The 22,759-nt window shown below is 56.3% G+C and overlaps 1 protein-coding gene across 3 annotated transcripts; it reads right to left on the bottom strand.

Annotated features, from left to right (window-relative positions):
* Positions 1-63: 63 nt before the first annotated feature.
* Positions 64-22,426, bottom strand: LOC128970942 (diacylglycerol kinase beta-like). 3 transcript variants are annotated; one of them, XM_054386341.1, is made up of 25 exons: positions 22,360-22,426; positions 19,617-19,693; positions 18,136-18,301; positions 17,839-17,892; positions 17,173-17,430; positions 16,187-16,357; positions 15,754-15,803; positions 14,931-15,005; positions 14,721-14,840; positions 13,907-14,024; positions 12,731-12,819; positions 12,160-12,276; positions 11,933-12,031; positions 11,698-11,811; positions 11,538-11,611; positions 11,335-11,409; positions 11,162-11,247; positions 10,808-10,897; positions 9,790-9,950; positions 8,569-8,633; positions 7,789-7,879; positions 2,483-2,684; positions 711-831; positions 561-621; positions 64-162 (listed from the first exon to the last, which is right to left on the bottom strand). In XM_054386341.1, the coding sequence occupies exons 1-25, from the start codon at positions 22,424-22,426 to the stop codon at positions 64-66; spliced, it is 2,700 nt and encodes an 899-aa protein (XP_054242316.1). The 3 variants fall into 3 exon arrangements, with proteins under 3 accessions (XP_054242316.1, XP_054242317.1, XP_054242318.1); XM_054386342.1 differs by lacking the exon at positions 17,839-17,892 and having other exon boundaries at positions 17,173-17,409; XM_054386343.1 differs by lacking the exons at positions 17,173-17,430; positions 17,839-17,892 and having other exon boundaries at positions 16,187-16,350; positions 18,174-18,301.
* Positions 22,427-22,759: the final 333 nt, after the last annotated feature.

Below are 22,759 nucleotides of genomic sequence, written 5' to 3'. Positions count from 1 at the left end.
CCCTGCAGCAGGTGGGTGTCCAGGATGCCAGGTTACTCTGGGCTGTGGCTCCTGGCACGTTGCTTAATCTCGAGTTCGGCTTCTCCTCTTCAGGAAAAAGAAGCTGCTCTTCTGTGGGGGGCCCAGCAGCATTGGCACTTGGCTTTTGTGGGTAATTTTGATCTAAAGAGAAGTGAAAAACCCAGCGCAGTAAGGGATTCCTGAGGTCTCAGCCCCAGCCCAGGGACCTCAGGGAGTGACCCAAGCAAGCCAGAAGCAGCTCAGCACCCAGCACCAGGGCCAGGAGCTGCTGCCACCTCCAGCTGGGCCATCAAGTGCTTTGCTGCACAGGAGTAACAGCTCCAGAGCCACCTCCAGGCACTCTGGGACAGGCAGAGGAGTTCTCTGGTCAAGCTGCCTGCTGGATGATGGGGAACCCCTCTGCAGCCTCCCTGGGAAGGGATCCCACCAGGGATCTGTCTGCCCCATGCTGCCAGCCCCTGTCTGCCTATCCAACTGTGTGCCACCCCCTGCCCACTCCAGCTGCCCATGGCAGAGCTACCCCCTCCCCAGGGACTCACAGTGCAAGATGGCTGCATCCAGGGCTCCCCATCTACCTGCATGGGCAGCAGTTTGGAGGTCCTGCAAAGTACAAAGAGAGGGAATTCAGGGTGACACAGGTGCCAGCTTTTGCTGTTGGGTGTATGCTCAGCCAGGACAGGGACAAGTACCTGATGGTGACAGATGAACACTGGGCCAGTCTCTTCCCAGCGCTCTTCAGCCCTGTGTAGATCTGCCCCATCTCCATGGCACCTTCCAGCCCCACCACCTCCAGGAGGTGGTCACTGAGGTCTGCAAGAGAGAGGGATCTGAGTCAGTCCCCCCATCCCCAGAGTCCTCCTGCCTTCTGCCATCACCTTAAAACACCAGTCTGTTTTCAGTGGTGCCCAGGGACAGGACACGAACCTAAGAAGTTCCATCTAAACATGAGGAGGAACTTCTCTAATTTAAGGCTGATGGAGCATTGGACTAGGCTGCCCAGAGATGTGGTGGAGTCTCTGCCTCTGGAGGCTCTGAAAACTTACCTGAACATGTTCCTGTGTGACCCTCTCTAGGTGAAACTGCAGGAGGATTGTACATGAAATCCAAAGGTCCCATCCAACCCCCACCATTCTGTGATTCTGTGATCAGGGACAGCACACTGGCTGGCTGCTGGCTGCCCTGGAGAGCAGTGGGGCTGCTGGAACAGTGGGGCTGTGTCCTTATGTCCCCTGTGCTCTGAGACCACTGAGCTGGGTGTGGGCCAGTGCTGCTGCCCAAAATCCCTGCAGCACAAATGATCCTGGTCTGAAGTAGTGCCCAGTGCTACATGGCTCAGGGTGGCAGCCTGGATCCTCACCAGCTCTCTAACTGCTTGTCTGCAGTGTTGTGTGAAATGGCAGCAGAACCTCTCCCAGACACCCTGGGGTACAGTGAACCGGGGAATGTTCCCCCAGGCAAGATCTACTCAGGCTCATTGGCTCTTTTTTCAGTTCCTCCTCCTTTTCTGGGCCACCAGCAAAGACAGCCAACACCAGGGCAATTCACTCATCTCTCACTCCTTCAGGGTCCTGTTTCACCCCTGGTGGAACTCTCCTCAAAATAAACTTCCTGAGCCCCGCCTCCATGCTCTCCTGCAGCCCTGCAAGTGGGGATGTGCCCAGGTGCCTGGCACTAATGCCTCTCACCACCCCTTGGAACTGCCTTTGCCCCACTCCATTCTGCCCATTCCCACAGACTCACCCCGTGAAGGACAGCTGGTGACATCCTGGGGTATCTGGCAACACCACTGTCCTGGCACCCACATGGCAAGGGGGCTTCTTCCCACTCCAACCCCAGGCTGGGGGAAGTGGCAGGTGGCATTTTGCTGCTTTTTAACCCAGGGCTCTCTGCTGGGAAACCCTGCCAGCACTTCAGGCTGCCCACATCCGCAGGGATCATTCCAGTGGCTGCAGCAGCGGGTGCAAGGTGCTGCCCAGGGCACGGCATGGGTACCATGCTGCTCCCCATACTGCCCAGCTAGGCTGGCAGCAATGTGGCAGAGCCTGGGAAGATGCTTACAAAAGTCCTCAGTGCCAGCTCTGCAGCTCTGCTTCCAGCTCTCCCTCAGCAGCAGCTGCTTGTCAGCCCTACAGGGTGCCAGGGCTGCCCATGCTAACCCCATCCAGGCACCCCCCAAGCCGTGATCCCCAAAGGCTGGGACGAGAGATGGATGGCAGGGCATGGGAACCACATCCTCCCTGGCCACCACAGCATGGCATGGCCAGCCCTGAGAAACACAGTGCTGGAGCATGCCCAAGGCAGGCAGAGCCACCAGCTTGACCAGATCCTTCTTGGGGTTACCTTGGCACCCCAAAAGGCAGTGAACTGCCAGCAACCCCTCCGTGCTGTTGCTCCAGCACCTGTGGCCAGAACACCCTGCACACCCCACAAAGCCCAGTCTCCAGCAAGTGCTGCCACTCACCCTGCACACAGAACTTGAGCTCCTTGGCATCGGTGACCACCGTGGTGTGCAGCCTCTCCGGGGCTTTCTTGCCCAGCCGGTTGTAACCACGCTGCCTCTTGGTCTCACCCCAGAGGTTGGAGCCACCATACATGCTGGGGATGTTGAGGATGGCAATGCCCTCCAGGGACGTGTTGCTCAGGTCTAGCAGGGTCCCATCACACTGCCAGGCACATGGGTAGTGTCAGACCATGGCACCCCTGCCTGCTGTTTGCCTGCTGAAGGAGCAGGGCTCCCCAGACATGCTGCTGAGTGGCCCCCAGAGCAAACCTGAGACTTCAGACTACATATTAGGAAGAAATTCTTTACAGTGAGGGTGGTGAGACACTGGAACAGGTTGCCCATCGTGGTTGTGCATGCCCCCTCCCTGGAGGTGTTCAAAGCCAGGTTGGACAGGGCCTTGAGCAACCTGGTCTAGTAGGAGGTGTTCCTGCCCACAGCAGGGGAGTTGAAACTACATCATCTTTAAGGTTCCTTCCAACCCAAACCATTCTATGAATCTGTGAACCTGCCCAAACTGGCTGGGTCTGAAGGTGCAAACAAATAACCCTGTCTGGGCTGGCAAACACCACTTCCCCTCTCTTTTGATATTAAATTTACTACGTGTTTTGAAAAGCAAATTCCTATGAGGCCACATAAAACCTTAGTCAGGCTCAGTGCTGCAACCCCAAACAGGAGTAACAACCACCTCAGCCTTGGAGTGACCTCCATCCAAGCATCTCCAGCAGGTGCTTTCCCACTTCCCTGTGCTCAAACTGACTCTGAAGAATCAGAAAGTTGCCTCAAAAATCAAACTCAAACCAGTTTGTCTTCAAGTGCAACTTGGAAACTAGAAATGAGGCTGGAAAGAAAGGATAGAGAAGATGTCTGGTTTTGGAGAGAAACCAGAAATTCCCAAAGCTGCTAAGCTGGGCTTTGCTGTCACACAGCTGAAAATTCCCTGTAAAATAGCTGCTGCCTGTGGCTTCCCCACAGAACTGGAAGCAGTAACCATGGAAATGCATTCTTTAACTTCAGATCTTCTTGCTCTCTGAACATGAGCCAGCAATGTGCTCAGGTGGCCAAGGCAGCCAACAGCATCCTGGCCTGGATCAGCAATAGTGTGGCCAGCAGGAACACAAAAGTGATCATGCCTCTGTGCTGGGCACCAGTGAGGTCATACCTTGAGCACTAGGTTCAGTTTTGGGGCCCTCACTACAAGGATGACATTGAGGTGCTGGAACGTGTTCAGAGAAGGGTAACAAAGCTGATGAAGGGTCTGGAGAACAGGTCTGGTGAGGAGCAGCTGAGGGACCTGGGGTTGTTCAGTGTGAAGAAGAGGTGGCTCTCTTTGCTCTCTGCAGCTCCCTGAAAGGAGGTTGGAGTGAGGTGGGGGTTGGTCTCTTCTCTCTGCTATCAGGTGATTGGATGAGAGGAAATAGCCTGAAATTGTGCCAGGGGAGGTTTAGGTTGGAGATTAGGAAAAATTTCTTTGCTGCAGGAGTGGTCAGGCATTGGAACAGGCTGACCAGGGAGATGGTGGAGTCAATATCCCTGGAGGTGCTCAAGAAAATTGTGGACATGGCACTTAGGGACATGGTTTAGTGGCCGTGGTGGTGTTGGGTTGATGGCTGAACTTGATGGTCTTAGAGGTCTTTTCCAACCAAAACAATCCTACGATTCTACGATTCTCATCATACCCAGACAACACTGGATCCCCTTTCTAGATACCTCTGGAGGAAGTATCAGCTTTCCCATTCCACTGTACTGCACTTCCATCCTCCTGCATACTTCTGCTCTCTGCCTGCCATGCTACGCTTTCAGACACCAGCACCACTATTTCCCTTGCGCTTTGGTGATGTGACAGCATCTCTGCCCTCACCTGCCTTGCTGAGAGAATGTGAATGGGCTGAGGAACCCCTTGCCACTGTTCTGGCTCCAGTTGTTCTCCTCTAGTGAAGGTCTGGATCTTGTTTTGAAGGTCCTGTCAGTAAGTGCTGAGCATGCCAGCCACACATACGTGGAGCTGGGTATGCAGGCAAGCAATCGTCTCTGTGCTCTGCTCTCTCATCTTATTTTTAGCCTCAGGTTCAAAGTAAGAGGCAGAAATCTTCTGGTCTGGGAGTGAAGAGGCCAGACCATGTCTCTCTGAGGCTCCTAAAGGATGTAACCCCCTTCTTTTCCAATACATTTTAATGACATTATGACTTAGAACCATAGAACTGTTGAGGTTGGAAAAAACCTTTGAGATCATCAAGTCCAACCGCTCCCCTAGAGCTCACAACACCACCACTACTGCCAAGCCACTGCCACTAAACCACATCTCTCAGCACAACTTCCATGCATCTTTTTATACCTCCAGGGATGGGCATTCCACCACCTCCCTGGGCAGCCTGTTACAGGGTTTGAGAACCCTTTCTGTGAAGACATTTTTCCTAATATCCAACCTGAATCTCCCCTGGCACAACTTGAATTCATTTCCTCTTATCCTATCACTTGTTGTATGTGAGACGAGACCAACCCCCACCTTACTCCAGCCTCCTTTCAGGGAGTTGTAGAGAGCAATGAGGCTCAGCCTCCTCTTCTCCAGAGTAAACAACCCCAGTTCCCTCAGCTGCTCCTCACCAGACCTGTTCTCCAGACCCTTCACCAGCTTCATTGCCCTTCTCTGGACACGCTCCAGCACCTCAATGTCCTCATGTTTGTGAGGGCCACAAACATGAACCCAATACTCAAGGTGTGAACATTTGTAGGAACAGGTAAGACCCCAAAGCCCTGGTGGAAGGGGAGTGAGCAGCTCTGGGGCTGCCCGAGGGGGTAGGGGTTGGGCAGGACCACATCTGCCCACACCTGCCCACACACACACGTGTGGGGAGCGCTGTCTCCCCACGCAGCCCCCCTGTCAACGTGCCAGCAGGGCCACAATGGGCTCTTTGAGCAGGGGCAGCTGACGGCGTGCTGGCAGCGATGCCGCGAGTCGAAATTTGCAGCTGGGGAAAAAGCAAATTCATTTCCAGGAGCTGCAGGGGAAGGAGTGCCAACTTCCAACACAAAACTGCCATTTCTCTGCAGGGCTGACAGTTGCCTGGGAGCTGGGGGGGAGGACAGGCTGAGCTTTCAACTTCAAACACTGGGGGGTTAACCCTTTCCTGCCAGCGCAGCGACACCCAGCGCACCCGCAACAGATGGCATCTGGGCAGGGAGCGTGTGGGCAGCGTGTAGGGCATCTTGTGAGGAGCACAGGGCAACTCATGGCCATTTCCTTCCCCCCTACTCTGCCCTGGTAAGGCCACATCTGGAGCACTGTGTCCAGAGCACTGAGCTCCCCAGCTCAGGAGGGACCGGGAACTATTGAAGGAAGTCCAACTGAGGCCACAAAGATGCTGAGGCACCTGGAGCATCTCTGTGAGGAGGAAAGGCTGAGAGACCTGGGGCTGTTCAGTCTGGAGAGAGGAGACTTGAGAGGGGATCTTCTCAGCACTCAGCAAGAGCGAAAAGGTAGAGGTCAATAGGATGGGGCTGGGCTCTTTTCAGTGGTTCCCAGCAATAAGAAAAGGTATAACAGGCACAAACTGGAACCCAGGAGGTTTCACTGGTATGTAAGGAAAAAATTCCTTCTGCGAGGGTGCCTGAGCCCTGGAGCAGGCTGACTAGAGAGGTTGTGCAGTCTCCTTCTCGGGAGACCTTCAAAACCTGCCTGGATGTGTTCCTGTGCAACCTGCTGTGGGTGGCCCTGCTTTAGCAGTGGGGTTGGACTGGGTGATCTCTAGAGGTCCTTTCCAAGCCTCAGCACTCAGTGCTCTGTGGCCTCCAGCAGCATGAACATTATCTGTCCCAAAATGCCAGTGTGTGGCCAGTGAAGGGAGTGAGATGGCTGCACTGCTGCTCCTGCCCACCAGCTGCTGAGGGTGCAGCTATTCCCCTCAGGCTTTGGGAAAGATGCAATTCCCCACCAAGAACCAGGCTTCAAAGTCCATCTGCCTATAGCCACATGTGCCACACTGACAGCTCCTCAAGCTCTGCCTTCTCTCTGCCTGCCACTAGTGCCCCTGTGCCCACTGCCTGGTCCCACTTACAGCAGCCCTTGGTTTGTTTCTCCTTGCCCTCAAGCCTAAGATATAGCAGAGTCATTTATGCCAAGATAAGGAGAGGCTGAGGCTCCCAGCAGAACACGAAACCCACGGCAGGAGCGGGAGCACAGGAATGACAGCACTCCTGGCAACTGCAGGCCCTCCTCCCAGCTCCAATTAAAGGCTGTTCCCATCTCAGCCCACATGGGCTAGGAGCAAACGTGGAGTTTGCAGAAAGAATATTCCAGGCACGCTCTCAAATACCGCTGGAAAGTGGGGGCAAATACAAGGCTGTTCTTCTGCCCATAGCTGCCTGACTTAGCAGCAGAGTGGGACACAGAATCACTGAATGTTTTGGGGTGGAAGGGACCTTAAAGATCATCTAGGTCAAACCCTGCCACCATGGGCAGGGACATCTCCCATTAGACCAGGTCGCTCAATGCCTCATCCAACCTGGCCTTGGACACCTCCAGGGAGGGAGAATCCACAACCTCCCTGGGCAGCCTGTTCCAGTGTTTCACTACGCTCACTGTCAAGAATTTCTTCCTAATTTCCCCTTTTCCAGCTCAAAGCCATTGCCCCTTGCCCTGCCACTACAACCCCTTGTAAAAAGTTCCTCCCCAACTCGCCCGTAGCCCGCTTCAGGAACTGGAAGGCTGCTCTGAGGTGTCCATGAAGCCTTCTCTTCACCAGGCTGAACAACCCCAACTCTCTCAGCCTGTCCTCATAGGGGAGGTTCTCCAGCTCTTTGACCATCTTCATGGCCCTCCTCTGGAGCCACTCCAGCAGCTCCATGCCCTTCTCGTGTTAGGGGCACCACTGGACACAGTGCTCCAGGTGGGGTCTCACCAGAGTAGAGCAGATGAGCAGAATCACCTCCCTCATCCTGCTGCTCACACCTATTTTGATTCAGCCCAGGACATGGCTGCCTTTTGGGCTGCCAGTGACCATTGCTGGCTCATGAGGAGTGTTTCATCAAGTGATACCCCCAAGTCCTTCTGCTCAAGACTGCTCCTGGGCTGCTCCTTGCCCAGCCTGGATTTGTGCTTGGGACTGACACAGTAGCCACCACACCCTTCTGCCACTGTAAGGGGTCAGAGATGCTGTGGCACCCTTTAACTGAACAGCCTAAAGCTCTGTCCATGGGACCCATGGACAACATCTCTCACAAAGTCTCTGTGCTGTGGCTGGAGCCAGGGACCATGCCAGGAAACCCACCTCCACCTCAACATAGTCATGGAGCTTCTTGCAGGTGGCTGCAAAGGTCTCCGACGTCCCAAATTCAAAGTACCACAGCTTATTCTTCATCCTGGGGCACAGACAAGCATCAGCAACTGCTCAAGAGCAGCACATTGTCATAGCTTCCCCCAGAGCCTTTCTGGAGCCATTGCAATGGGGACATGAGCCATCACAGGGAAGGACCACTGGTATGCTGTGGGACAGGGGCTGGTCCAGGCAAACATGATTCTGACACCCCACAGAGAAGGATGCAGGTGGTGAGTGGTCCCTCAGCATGGGACAGAGTGCCTTCAGCAGCTCTCAGCAGAGCTGAGCATGAGCTGTAATCCCTTGACAGGGCTGCAGAGCCAGAGGCTTCTGTCCATTTGGGGCTTTTCCAGCAGGTTTTTCTGAACACGGGGATGGTGGTTGCAAGCCACAGCTCGCGCTGCCGTCACACCACTTCCACGCACCTCAAGCATAGTGGAAACAAGCTGGGACCTGCTGCCTGCCTTGCCCTGGCTGCCTGGCCTGCTTCTGGCAGTCCTGGAATTCAGTGCTAATTATAAAGCATGAATGAACCTAATTGGGTGTGCAGCCAAGTTCCAGCAGCCTGCCATGCTGCATGGGTCGCAAAGGAGCACCTTGGACCTCCACCATGCCTGGGCCCCTGCCCACCAGCCATGCTATGCATCAGCACATCCCCTTGTTATGGTGCACAGCAGTGGTGGGGCATTCTCCCACACCCAGCTTTCAGGGAGAACCATGGGCAGCCCTCACCTGCTGTTGAATTTCTCAGGGTGCTTCTCTCGCATGATGTGAAAGCGGTGGGCAATGGAGGCATCCTGCAAGGAGACAGGGCACAGGGACATGGGTTAGGTTGGATATTAGGAAACATTTCTTTCCTGCAGGAGTGGCCAGACATTGGAACAGGCTGCCCAGGGCAGTGGTGGAGTCACCATCCCTGGAGGTGTTTCAAAAAGCATATAGACATGGCACTTGGAGATATGGTTTAATGGCCACGGTGGTGTTGATGGTTGGACTCAATGACCTTAGAGGACTTTTCCAACCCTATTGATTTGGTGATTCTATGACTCACTTTGAGGATCCTCAAAGCCCTGCTGCTCCTAGGATTGACCTCTGACACTGGGGAAAGCCCCTGGGTCACAGGGCTGCCATCTCCTTAGGCTCCCTAACCTCCCTGGGTGAGGACAACACAGGAGACCACAGGCCCGAGCACCAAAGTGGGGCTTTGCCAATGGGTGCTGTCTCAGCAAAAGCTTCAGGTGGGGGGTTCAGCAGATCTCAACCCACCCCTCAGAATCTAACATTCCTTGAACCTCATTTAAGCTCCTTGCACACTTGCTCTTCCAACATTTCTGGCTGGGGAGAGAGAGATTCCATGCCTGCTTATGCATTGATGTGCTGCCATTCCAAATGCTAATAAAACCAGAAAAACAGCAGGAGATTGTGGGAAGTTGGGAACGTGAGCGAGGAAGAGCAGAGAGGAAGAGTCCCCAGCTTGGGAAGCCTCAAGCTCAAACACTGAGATTCATTGAACACTTAGAAAAGCTTTTATGGTCTCTGAGGAACACCACCAGCCCCTTGTCTTGGGAATCAACTTGGGGCTAGCTGGGAAGAGGGCTAAGGATGAGTCTAGGAGGAGACAGGGAGGGAAGCACAGGGGATTGGCACTGCTTGAGTGTACCTGCCACTGACTTCAGGGCAACCAAGGCATTTCCCACCAGTTCAGTAGGAAATGCTCCTGGGAATCCCTTGATCCAGGTGGGTTTGAGGCTGCAGATGCTCTGGGGACCCAGGTGACAGTTTCCCTGCTTCACAGGCTTCTGCCTGCCTTGCCATGTCTAGTCAGCTCCAGGGGGCATGGCACAGTGCTGACCTGGGCACTGATTACTAGCTCTGTGCTGCTCTCTCCAGCTGAAACATGGGTGCTGTGCTCTGGGCTGCCTCCAAGACCCATCCCTTTCCTATGGCACTCACCACCCCGATGGAGAAGTAGTTGTTGATGATGGTGGATGGGACAGGGTCTCCGTTGGCCTCTCTGTCACTGGGAACGATGTCTATCTGCCAGCGGTCCAGCATGACCTCTGTGCTGTGCTCAATGTCTTTTAGGACCTTCATCAGGTTGCCTCCTTCATAGCCTGTAAGGGAAAGAAGGTGGGCATGGCAGGATGATGAAGGGGAGCATAGCCAGTCTCGTGGGGCTGGCAGTAGTTGGGTGCCAAGCACTCAGGAGAGCCTGGGGCTGCTGCTATGGCACCAGTAAAAGGTCCAGCTCATCCCTGCAGCAGTGGCATGGATTTCAGCTAGTGGCAAGACTCTCCCAGATGGAAAAGGCTGTTAGGCAGGACTTGGCTGATGGGAGTTTGGAAAGCAGTGGCTGCTTTTTCTGGAAGGGGTTAGAAGCACTGTCAGGAGGAACCAATGCTGAGATAAAGCCCTGAGCCTTATCCAAAGAGCAATGAAGTTGGTGAAGGGTCTCTAGAGAACAGGTCTGGTGAGGAGCAGTCTGAGGGAACTCGGGTTCTCTAGCCTGGAGAAGAGGAGGCTGAGGGAGACCGTCTGGCTCTCTACAGCTCCCTGAAAGGAGGTTGGAGTGAGGTGGGGGTTGGTCTCTTCTCCCTGCTATCAGGTGACAGGATGAGAGGAAATGGCCTGAAATTGTGCCAGGGGAGGTTTAGGTTGGAGATTAGGAAAAATTTCTTTGCTGCAGGAGTGGTCAGGCATTGGAACAGGCTGACCAGGGAGGTGGTGGAGTCACCACCCCTGGACATGTTCAAGAAACATGGGGCCGTGGCACTTTGGGAAGTGGTTTAAAGGCCATGATAGGCTGGAGCTTGGACTTGATGATCTTGGAGATCTTTTCCAACTGAAAAAGTTCTGTGATTCTATGATTCCCAGAGGTCCTCCGTCACCCAGGATGGCACCCATCGAGCTACAGCCACTGAGATGGTTCCCATGGGCTGGCCATCCCCCAGCAATGCTCACCCAGCCTCACCTCCTCCCCAGCGCAGGCACCTGGCCAGGTCATTGCCCGTTCCCAGGGGCAGGACGGCCACCGGTGGGTGCTTCACCAAGTTGGCCTTGTCTGTAAAGCAATGGGAAAGAGGACTTTGGGCCGAAAGGGTTCTTCCTTTGCTCCTCTCCACAACACTCTTTGGCCCAAGGGCAATGACGTTGGCAGGGCCCTCACCACACTCTCACCAAGAGAATGTTGGCAGCCTGCATGGTAGCAGGAGGTGGATGGGATGGATAGTGGGTAGATGACATGAGTGGATGATATGGGTAGATGGCATGGGTGGATGACGTGGGTGGATGACGCTCTATGGCACCACAGCTGCTCCTCACTCACCTATGCAATCCAGGATCCAGCCCACGGTGCCGTCCCCTCCACATGCCAGGACACGGAAGTCTGGGGTGTCCCGAAAGAAGCTCAGCCTGGAGAGAGCCAGGAGAGATAAGGTGTGACAGGGGAGCGCAGGGGCAGTGGGAGGGGGCAGAGGATTGGCCACAGCATCTCCATACCCCGGCGCGGGCCCGCCGCGGTCCAGGTTGTACACTTGGCGTGGGTTGAGCAGGTAGTGGAACTTCCGAAGGACCCTGAGGAAAGTGGGGTGTGGACACGCTGGGGAGGCACATGTTCCTCCAGAGAGGTGCTGGGGCAGCCCGGGGGACAAGCAGCCCCTGCCCACCCTGGGGATGCTCCCCCCAGGAAGGACCCCACCTACCGCTCCCCTTGCCTTCCTCCGCTCTTGGGGTTCACCAGCACCAGGAGGGGGTGCGTCCCCGGCCGAGGGCTGATCTGCAGGGCACAAAGCACTGCTGCCACCGTGGGGCTCGACATGCCCCCGTGGCACTGCTCAGCAGCAGCCCAGCATCTCAACCCACCTGGAGTCCTTGCCCATCCACCGTGGTGGAGTTGAACTTGAAGCCCTGGTTGTCCTCAGGGCTGGTGCTGGCAGGGGAGTCGCTCTCCGATCTCCGGCAGTGGGACTGCCTGTCCTTTGGGAAGCAGAGGCAGGGCTGTGTGCTCCAGCCAGGCAGTGCCACAGCTGGGGAGGCAGCTTGGCCATGGCCACGTCGCACTGGGACCCTGCCCAGCAGCAAGGAGGGGACCACTTACCAGGACAACCGGGCAGATGTAGGAAGGCAGCAAGATGTGGTCCCGCAGCGGGCCCCCGTCACACTCTGGCTTCACATGGGAGGCACATTTGTTGTGGAGCTGCAGGGGTCACAGGAAGGGGTGTTGGGCAGCAGACACCAGGCCATTTGGGAGCCCCATCTCACCCAGCACTGACTGTGCAGAGGGCATCACAGGGGGCAGGCAGGCTGCCCACACCTGGTACTCACAGTGACTTGACACCAGACACAATGCAGGCCAGTGATGCCCTGGTAGCACTTGATGCTTTTGTGGCATCTGTCGCACTTGACAGGAGAATTGCCCTCGATCCAGGTGTGCTGCATCACCTGCAAGACATGGAGGGGGGCAGTGTGGGCACAGCACCCACCAGCTTGTAGGCACCTCCTCTCTGCTGAGCTGCCACTGTGATTTGAGAGGGTGGTTGGCCACTCAGGGATGATGACTGATCCAAACAAGCCCCTCACGTGGCCACCTTCTCTCCCTGCTGCTCCATGCAGCACATCAGGGACACCCATCCTACACCAGCAGCCAAAGCAAACCTTGCAGTCAGGGGTCCTGGTGAGTACCCAGGGGATGGGGATGGAGCCTGCCCTGACAGGCTCTGGATGCTGGGAATGCTCCTAAGCTGCTGCCCAGGACCTGACGGGTAAATCCCCAGGGAAAAAAGCCATGAGGGGCCAGGGCAGGAGATTGATGGCCCAGCTGCTGCTGGTTGTGCTGCCTCAGGGAGGGCTTCTCAGGAGATCTACTGGCTCAGAGACATGCTGGCTGCCTACTTACACTGGTGTTTCTCTTGGATTTCATGTAGGTGCTGATGCAGGAGGCGATATCTTTGGACACACACCTCTCATGGACAGTGTATTTGCAGACTGGCAGGAGAGAAAAAGGCGGTCAGCATTATAGAATCACAGAATCATAGAGTTGTTTTCATTGGAAAAGACCTTTAAGATCATCAAGACCAACCACCACCCCAACACCACCATGGCCCTTAAACCCTGTCTCCAAGTGCCATGTCCACATGTTTTCTGAACATCTCCAGGGATGATGACTCCACAACTTCCCTGGGCAGCCTGTTCCAATGCCTAACCACTCTTGCAGCAAAGAAATTTTTCCTAATATCCAACTTAAACTTTTCCTGGTCTTTCAGGCTATTTCCTCTCATCCTATCTCATGATATTAGGGAGAAGAGACCAACTCCCACCTCACTCCAACCTCCATTCAGGGAGCTGTAGAGAGCAATGAGGTCTCCCCACAGCCTCCTCTTCTCCAAATTAAACAAACTCAGTTCCCTCAGCTGCTACACTGCTCTTCACCAGATGTTATTGAGACACTTGAACGTGTCCAGAGAAGGGCAACGAGGCTGGTGAGAGGCCTTGAGCACAAGCCCTATGAGGAGAGGCTGAGGGAGCTGGGGTTGTTTAGCCTGGAGAAGAGGAGGCTCAGGGGAGACCTCATTGCTGTCTACAACTACCTGAAGGGAGGTTGTAGCCAGATGGGGGTTGGTCTCTTTTCCCAGGCAACCAGCACCAGAACAAGAGGACACAGTCTCAAGCTGTCCCAGGGGAGGTTTAGGCTGGAGGTGAGGAGAAAGTTCTTCACAGAGAGAGTGGTTGGCCATTGGAATGTGCTGCCCAGGGAGGTGGTGGAGTCACCATCCCTGGAGGTGTTCAGAAAAGGATTGGACATGGCACTTGAAGCCATGGTTTAGTTAGTCATGAGCTGCTGGGTGATAGGTTGGACTTGATGATCTCTGAGGTATTTTCCAACCTTGTTGATTCTATGATTCTCCAGACCCTTCATCAGCTTTTGTCACTCCCCAGCACAGGCTCTGACTCCTCCCTGCTCTCCCTGCAGGACCCACAGGGCTCAGCACTGATGGGGACCAGTCCCCCTCCCTGGAGCAGTGGGCTGGGGTGGGAGCAGCCAGCCTGGGGTCTGTGATGGGCCATGACTCACAGGAGCAGCAGAGGCCCTGCTTGCGGACCCCCAGCAGCATGGTGCGGCAGAAGTTGCAGTAGGCAGGTTTCTTGAAGTGCTTCAGCCTCCAGGCATGCTGGCCATCATCCTTCACATTCTGCAGGGCAGGAGAGTGGAGGGCAAAGGGGGATTCACTGCCTGCTCAACCTGACATTTACAGCAGCCTTTTGCCCCATGAAAATCTCCAGCTTGTCACAGCGAGTTCAGTCCCAGGGGGATCATGGGCTGTCCCTGTTTCCCTTCCCCCTGGTGTTCCCCTGAGCAGCATGATTATAGATTCTATGATCCTTGATGCCATGTTTTCCTGCTGCCTGGGTATGTTCAGCTCCTGGCACTGAGATCCAGCTTCCCATGGTCCCTCAGCACAGTCTGGCCACAGGGATGCTCTGCTGATGGCTGACAGGAAGATGACTCCACATCTGGGGCCAGGCCACCACCACCAGGCATGAGTGCTTTGCAGGCACCGCTTCAAATTCCCCATTTGCTTGAATCTTCCTGCCAGGAAGCCATCCCTCCTGCCTCACCCCCCAGCTTTCTGTTGGAAGTGAGCACCAGAACAGGCACCAGGGCACAAAACCCCAGACTTGCCCTGGCCAGGGATGCATTGCTGGGTGTAGGGTGCCCTCCCGTGGTCCCTGCATGCCCTCCATTGCCACCCACCTGTGGTCCCTGCACACCCTCCATCATCACCCTCCTCTGCCACTGCTGCCAGCCCCCAGTCCTTCCTCTGGGAGTGTGTAGGGCATGTGGATGTGGCTGAGGACGGGGCCAATACTCCCCTGCAAGTCCTCACCGTCTCCATCCCCAGGAGGACCAGCAAGGGGATGGTGGTCATACCACCTCGGATCCACTCCTCCAGTGTCACAGTCCCGTCGTGGTCATAGTCGATCTCCTCCATCATGGCCTTCAAGATCTGGAGGAGGTGGGGAACATGATGGCATGGTGATGCCTCCTGTCAACTCAGCTGTGCCCCCCACCAGCTGCTCCCAGCCCCAGCACTCACAGGCTTCAGTTCAGCCGAGTCCCACTCCAGATACTCAGCCACATGCATCATCTGGTTGATGATCCGATCCAGCTCCTGAGCACAGAAAGATGACAACAGTGCCTGGCATCTAGGGAGGGCTTTGGGCATGAGTAGCCCAAATGTCCAGCCTCATCCCACAACAGGGGACACAACTCAGTACACCCAACGCTGCCCTGAGGCCCCACTCACACAAAGGGCCAGCGACACCCCACTTCTCGGAGGGTGCTGGCTGCTGCTTTCTTTTATCAAAATCTGCCAGAAGATGGGCAGAGGGTTTGCCCTCAGAAAAGCTGTCCTGACAAAACAGATGTTTCTTTGCAACGGTTTTGGAGGCAGATGCCCAAAGGACAAAAAGAAACCCCCCCCAGGGCGGGGGCTGTGCACGACTCTGCATTTTCTGAAGCGCCGTGACCTGATGTGGAGCTACAGTTACTGGTGGGTGGATGTTCTCTAGCTGCTGCTGGATGCTGCAGAGCTGGCATACGTCCCCGACAGTCCAATTCTGCAGCAAATGCTGCTGTCTTCCTCATTGAATCATAGAATCAATCACAGAATCATAGGATTGTTGAGGTTGGAAGAGATCTTTGAGATCAAGTCCAATCACTTGCCTAGAGCTCACAACCCTACCACTGCTGCCAAGTCACTGCCACTAAAGTATGTCCCTCAGCACAACATCCAGGTGCCTTTTAAATACCTCCAGGGATTGTGACTCCACCACCTCCCTGGGCAGTTCACTCCTTCCTTCCTTCTTCCCTTCTCTTTTCCCTTCCTTTCCCTCCTCCCTCCCCCGAGGAGGGCTTACCGAGCTATCCAGGAGACCGTTTCCATCGGTATCGTAGAGGCGAAACATAACTGCAGGGAGAGGAGAAGCCAGCTGCTGGTCAGAGCCCAGGGGCACTGGGCAGCCAGTGCTCAGTGTTGGGGCGACCAGGGCTGTGGGAAAGGAGTGGCATCGCACCAGCCCACCCTGGCAAGATGTGACCTGAGCCCGTAGCAGAGTGTGAGATATGGGAGCAAAGCCATGGCCCTGCTGGGTGCCCCTCTGTTGGACACAGGTGCTGGCAGGCAGGTGATGGTGAGAGGGTTTCCTAAGTGCTTCTAAGGTGTCAGCCACAAAAACTGAGCAGGAGCACCCAGTCCTGTGCCTCAGCTTGGGCAAATCCACCCCAGGCAATGCCTCCAGCCACTGGTCCGCCTCCATCAGGCATAACCCATGGCCCCAGAGTCTCACTTACACTCCAGCTTGTCCTCTGCCCGTCCCCTCTCCAGCAGGGACAGGTAGCAGACGATGTCCTTCAGATGGACCACTTGGGCCAGGGGGGTGGGCGGTGGTGGGGGAGCAGCTTTCAGGGAGCCGTGGCTCTTCCGAAGGCTGAAGGGTAACCTCTTCTCTATGCTCCTCACACCTGCAGGCAGGGACAGGGGCAGGGACAGGGACAGGGTGATGAAGGCCAGGCACAGGGGAACGAGGAGCTGTCCCCAGCTGAGACACAGGCTTCAAAGGGACCCATTTGGAACAGGGTGGGCAAGGTGCAGAGGGGGCAAAGCTGGGTACAGGAGTAGGACTGGACACACAAAGAGGACACGGGACCGGGTGCCATCATAGGAGCAGGGCTGCACACATGAAGGGGACACTGGGCTGGGTGCCATGACAGGAGCAGGGCTGGACACTGCCAGCTGGTCCCCGGGGCACAGACCTCCGTACCTCTGGCACTGCAGACGTGGGCAGAGTGAGCGGTGGGAGCCCACGTGGATGTGCCCTGCTGGTGCCTAGCACCCAGGCAGAAGGAGCGAGAAACTCGTCTGGCAGCAGTAGCAGCTCACGGGGCTGCCAGGACAGCCCACGCCGGCGGCGCCCCTGCTGCCGGCAGCCTGCGGCAGATGGCTGCTCCTGGCACAGGGACCCTTCCTAGCGCTCCCCTTGTCGGTGCTGGCAGGAGCTGGGCTGGTGGCAGCTGTGACTCAGCGCTCTGACCCCCCTCACTGGGAGCTGTGGCCAGGTAATTGATACATTGATGGGCAGGGGCTCTGTGGGGTGGCATCAGGGACTTCAGTTTGAAAAGCAAAGATGTCAGGACACCAGGAACCCACTGAGTTTGGAAGGTCACCTCCACTGCACCGGGTTCCTGACCAGCTGCACCACCAACATCTCCATGGCTTGGGAAACCAGGAAGGCATTGTCAGTGCCCATGTACCCCCTGGAGATCTTAGTCAAGCTCACCTGAGGATTGTGGGCTGAGCAGGGACCCAGAGATCTTTGAAGAGCCTGAGGAGTTGTGAGCAGATAGGGTGCCAGTGGTGGACTTCTGGGAGGATGATCTGGACCAGCTGGGGGAGGTGTTTGGGATTGATGCTGGGGTGAGGGATGCTGGCTGTGGCTCAGCTGCATTGCTCTGGCAGCTCTTGGGCTCAGAAGTGTGTCGTCCCAGGGCACTTAGGAGCATTTTCCCATTGATCCCTGCAATGCAGACAGATTCCCCTTGCCAGTGTGGCACCAGGGTGTCTGTGCCTGGCAAGGCCCTTACTCAATGAACCCTGCCTGGCTGCCAGTTGCTCACCTGGAGATTCCCTTTGCTAACCCCAAAGTAGATTGGCATCCAAGCCCCAGGTCTCTCCAAGGGACACCCTGGGCAGCCCCTCACCCTCCTGCCTGGTGCAGCAGCTAGAGCATACTCCTGTCCTAGGCTGCCACAGTGCTTGAGACCAGGCAGGTAGGACATGGTCCCCTGACACCATTCCCCAACATGGCAGCCAAGAACCCCAGGAGGGTTCTCCCTATTTTTGCAGGTTACACCTTTCAGCAGATGTCTCCAATGCCCTGGGACAGGAGCTGGGGGAGGCAGAAGCTGGGTGCCTGGCACACGTTCCCTGCCCTGGGTGCCCACACTGGTATCTGTGACAGGGGTCTGGATGGAGATGCCATCATAAAGTGACCTGGGCTCTGAGTGCGCAGCAGAATCAGTGTAACGATGCCCTGTGAGCCCCTCCCCCTGGGAAAAGCCATCTCCTCCTTGAAGTAGCACAGAGCCCTGGGGAGCCCATCTGCCAGTGTGCTGTCCCCAGTGCCACCCACTACGGGTGCCACCCCACAACCTTTGTCCCCACAGGGTGGTGCAGGAGTGAGCCCAACATGCTGCCATGCCACGGTGTGCCTGGCTGGGTGGCAGGGGCAGGGCTGGCTCACCAAGGTTGTTGAGCTGTGAGATGCCAGTGCTCTGGCGCTGGGCCTCAGGGGAGGCTTGGCATATCTTACGCCTGAAGGAGGTGAAGAGGTGTTGGCAAAGCTCCTCAGGCACGTCTGCCTCCAGGTAGGTCTTCATGAAGAGGCGAAATCCCTCATAGTCAATGGGCTGGTGGAGGGGACAGAGGAGAAGGATAGAGGTTCCCTGAGCATGCTGTGGTGGTGCAGAGCTGCTGGCAGTTTTGTGAGCCCTGGGTCTTCCTCACTGGGCACACCATCTACAGAACCCTCTCCAAAACTGCCAACTTCCCAGATCTCAGTGGTGGAACATAGCCTGAAGGGATCCAGAGGTAGCAGGGCCAGAAATCCCCAGGTCTGGCTGGAGGCTGGAAGCAGTGCAGCAGAGCCAGGCCAGTGGTGTTTGGGTCAGAGACGGGAGCTGCAGCTGGGACAGGAGCTGGGGGGTGGCAGGGCAGGGAAGGGCAGAGCTGCAGCAGGACAGGACCCACTGGTAGCAGGCAGCAGCCAGCTTGCCTGCCTGGGAGCCTCCAGACTCCTGCATGGTGGGCAGCTCACTGCAAGGGCAGCAGGCACTGATGGGTACTCAGCTCTGGGCAAACAACTGAGGAATTAAATACACACCTTCTGGCATGGCCAAAGGAAGCTGGAGGTGTTGGAGACAGTAGGTCTAACAAGCTGTGCCCTGAAAGTCTCCTGTTTCCCCAGGGCAGGGCACAGAGCAGTAGGACCCCCAGTCCTTGGGGGACATCATTCCCCTGAGGTCTCTCCACCTCCTGCTTCCCCGCTGAGCATCCCCATCACATTGAGACGTTGCTGCCCCGATGGTTTTCATGCCTTGGCTGCAGCAAGGGTCCCATGGTGCCCTTGAAGAGCAGGGTAGTTTTGCTGCCTCTCCTCGCTGCATCCAGCCCTCTGATTTTTCTCAGCTTAGCCTCTTTTCTGGTGATTATGGCCCCTGTGAAAGGCTCTCTCCTGCTGGCACACTAAGAGCTCTCTGAAAGCATGGCTTGGAATAAACAACCCAGCTTTCCCCAGGCGAGAGCGTGAAGGCACGGGGCCGTCCCTTGTCCCCATGCCAGCAACAGCAAATTCATTTGCTTTTGGAGGAGAGAGAAAATCCCTCTCAGCTCCCGCCTGGCAAGCACATGCCCCGGAATACTCTCAGCAAGGCAGCCAGCACAGGATGGCAGCATGGCCATGGGATCCTGGCAGTGCCATTGGGATGGGGTGGGACGGGCTCACACCAAGCCTGGTCCCCAGGATGGCCAGGGGCAACATGGCTGGAATATGTTCCCATCTGTGGGGCATCCTTCCCAGTCCCAGGAGTAGAGCCATGATGAGGAGCAGAGAGACAGCCCTGCCTTCTCCCAGCTGCTTTCAGCTGGGGGATGTGGGCTGGGGGAGCTGGGGGGTCTGGGAGTTGCCAGCAGATTGGAGGCAGGCGGGAGGGGACAGGGCCATACCTGTTCAGGGTTGTACTTTGAGAGGACACCGTCCCCATGGAACTCCTCCAGGACGTCCTTGAGCTTCTTTGTGGAGTCTGTGGAGACAAAGGCATCATGCTGAGCGTGGTGCAAACAAGTCCTCTTCACCGTTAGACCACCAGCAGGATGGTGGAGAGAAGTTTATCTGCTGAATATACAATTTCTGGTTCCTTCCTTGCCTGGGAAGGGGCCACCCATGCCCTGCTTTCCCTGCAGATGTTATACAGGTGGGCTCTTCCTCCTGTCTGTGTTAAAACAATAGCAGACCCAGGGCAAAACCATGGGCTGAGCAAGGGAAGCCAAAGCCACTCCCCAGTCCCAGCTGGAGCAATGTTGAGCACCAAGCCTGGCTGTCCCTGTCCTGCCCCTCAGTACAGGCTTTGGGGGGATGTCCCCTGCAGACACCCTCTTGGCAGCCCACCTCATCCCCAGACCCTGCTCTGGGCTGGCCACCTCCAGGGGATGGGCAGCATTGGTATTGCCCAGTGTCAGCTTCCAGGTCGTTTAAGAAATGGCACCCAAGTTTTCCTGGCTGGGTGTCCTCCAAGCTGAGTGTCCGGAAGGGCACTGGTACTTCCAAAATTCACAAATAAGCAGAAAATGGAAAAAAAAGATCAAAGGGAGGGGATGTTAAGCCCTAACCTTCAAAGGTATCTCTGTGCATGTCCATTGAATAAGGCTCTTGGGCAGGACAGCACCATTAGCTGCTGCAAAATCCTCTCCCCAAGCTCCTGCCTCCCCCAGCCCTCCACTGGGCACAGAGCTGACACTGACCCATGACTGCCCAGGATAGCTGGGGCAGGTCTGAGGGTCACAGAGCACATCCAGGGGCTAGCAGGTGCCCAGTGAGGGCTCTCCTGACTGCAGGGCTGGGGAGGACTTGTGGGAGGACCTGTGAAGCTCCCAGGGAGGGGCCAGCTGCTGCTGCTGCAGCCTTGTCCCCCAAACTTCGACTCAGGTGACATGAACGCCAGGCATGCTCTGGGCTGGGCATCGCAGATGGTGCTGTGTGTCTGTGAGTCACCAAGGCAGCACCCACTCTCTCTGGAGCAGCAGGAGGAGATGCAGCAGGAACGCTGCACACATGCCTCTGCCCGCAGCCCTGCCAGCCCACCTGCACTGGGATGCCTGGCAGGGGGACAGGGGCTGGGGGCAGCTTACAGAGGGCTGTTTGGAATGGAAGACTGCATCTCCCCAGGCTGCCAGCCCACACCAGGCTCGTCTCCCCCACAATGCACAGCAGCCCTGGGGTGCTCATGGGGGCCCCTTTGACTACTAGTCCTCTCCTTCACGGCTGCAGGATCCAGCTCACCTCCAGAGCCATGCTGCGCCTACAAAGTGGTGCCCCTGAGATTGTAAACCCCTTCTGCCTCCATTCTGCAGTTCTGGATGGACGGCCTGCCCTGCTCTCAGCACCTCACAGAATCACAGAATGCCAGGTTGGCAGGGACCCCAAGGATCATCTGATCCAACCTTTCTAGGAAATGGTGAAGTTGAAATGAGATGGCCCAGCACACTGTCAAGATGAGTCTTAAAACTGTCCAGGGTAGGGGAATCTACTGCTTCTCTTGGCAGATGTTTTTATGGGAAAACATTTCCTCCTGGACCCCAGTGGGAATCTCCCCAGGAGTAACATGTACCCATTCCCCTCCACTTCTCCACCACCTGCCACAAGCAGCATGCCTGCGTGCTGGATTTCCAGCAGGCAGGGCCTCGAGGACCTGAGTTTGGACCCCTGGCTCCCTCCCCAGCTATTTACAACTCCAGGACCCCACAGCATCACCATCAGCCTCCTCTTCTCAAAAGGAGCTGCAGAAGAGGCTCGCTCTGCAAAAGCAGGAAGATTACTGCAGAGGGCTGGCAGCCCGAGGCGGGCGGTGGAGCCGCTCGGCGTGTTTGGGCACAGGCAGCCTGCCTTCCGCGCTGGCATTCTGCTGCGCTCACAGGCGTGGGAGCTGGCCGCCTTCGGAGGCACCCAGCCATGCTCATCCGTGCAGCCCACAGAGCAGGGGAGCTGTGCTCAGATAAATCCTCCTGAGCACGCAGGTGTGGAGACCCCTCTGTCTGTCACACCCCATCAGCCAGCACTGCAGGGCAGACCCTTCCCATCCTCTCCATGCAAAATCTAAGAAGCTGTCTAGATGGCTCTGCTGGAGTGGGTCCAGAGGAGGTCATGAAAATGATTAGAGTGCTGGAGCACCTCTCCTGTGACGTACAGGCTGAAAGAATTCAGGCTGTTCAGCCTGAAGAAGAGGAGGCTCCTGGGGGACCTCAGAGCTGCTTTTCAATAGCTGAAGGGGACCCACAGGAAGGCTGGAGAGGGACTGTTCAGAAGGGCTTGTGGTGATAGGACAAGATGCAATGGTTTGAACACGGAACAGAGTAGGTTTAGGTTGGACAGCAGAAGGAAGATCTTCACAATGAGAGTGGTGAAATACTGGAACAGGTTGCCCAGGGATGCGGTTGAGGTCTCATCCCTGGAGTCACTGAGGATCAGACTTGATGTGACCCTGGGCAGCCTGATCTAGCTGCAAGCATCCCTGCTGAGTACAGGGGGGTTGGCCAAGATGACTTTTGAGGGTCCCTTACAACCCAACGTGATCTATGAATCTAGATCTCCATGAGGACACAAAGGACATGTAGGGCACCAGTCCGGCACAGATCCACAGGACTTTCGAAACCTGTCTCCAGGAGGGGTGTGTGGAGGGCACAGGGTACTCACAGTCTGTGTACTGCTGGAGCTGGGCAAACTCAGTGGGGCTGAGCGAGATCCAGCCACCATCGCCCATCTTCAGGCAGCAGGGCCCCAAGGCAGGGCCACAAGCCACGGTGCTCGCCGTGCCAGCTGGCGTGCTGCAGGTCCTGGCTGACCACTCGCTCACTTCAGCGCTGCCAGGGATGCAGCAGGCTCTTAGCTGGCTGACACCATCCTGCTGAGCCTCCAGGTAGTGAATCTCAGAGCTTCAAAGCACTGGGTCAGCACCTTCCTCCCTAGAGTAGGGACAGAAAGAGAGGAGGGGATCAGTGGTGTCCTGCCACAGCTGCCCTCAGGGGGACAATCACCTGCAGCAGTTGTGGCCATGAGGGCTGGTGTGGGTGCATGAGCTTGGAATGGGGCACAA

The sequence above is a fragment of the Indicator indicator genome, chromosome 13, assembly GCF_027791375.1.
Source record: "Indicator indicator isolate 239-I01 chromosome 13, UM_Iind_1.1, whole genome shotgun sequence".
Lineage (NCBI taxonomy): Eukaryota > Metazoa > Chordata > Aves > Piciformes > Indicatoridae > Indicator > Indicator indicator.
This window is presented reverse-complemented; position numbering and strand designations above follow the sequence as displayed.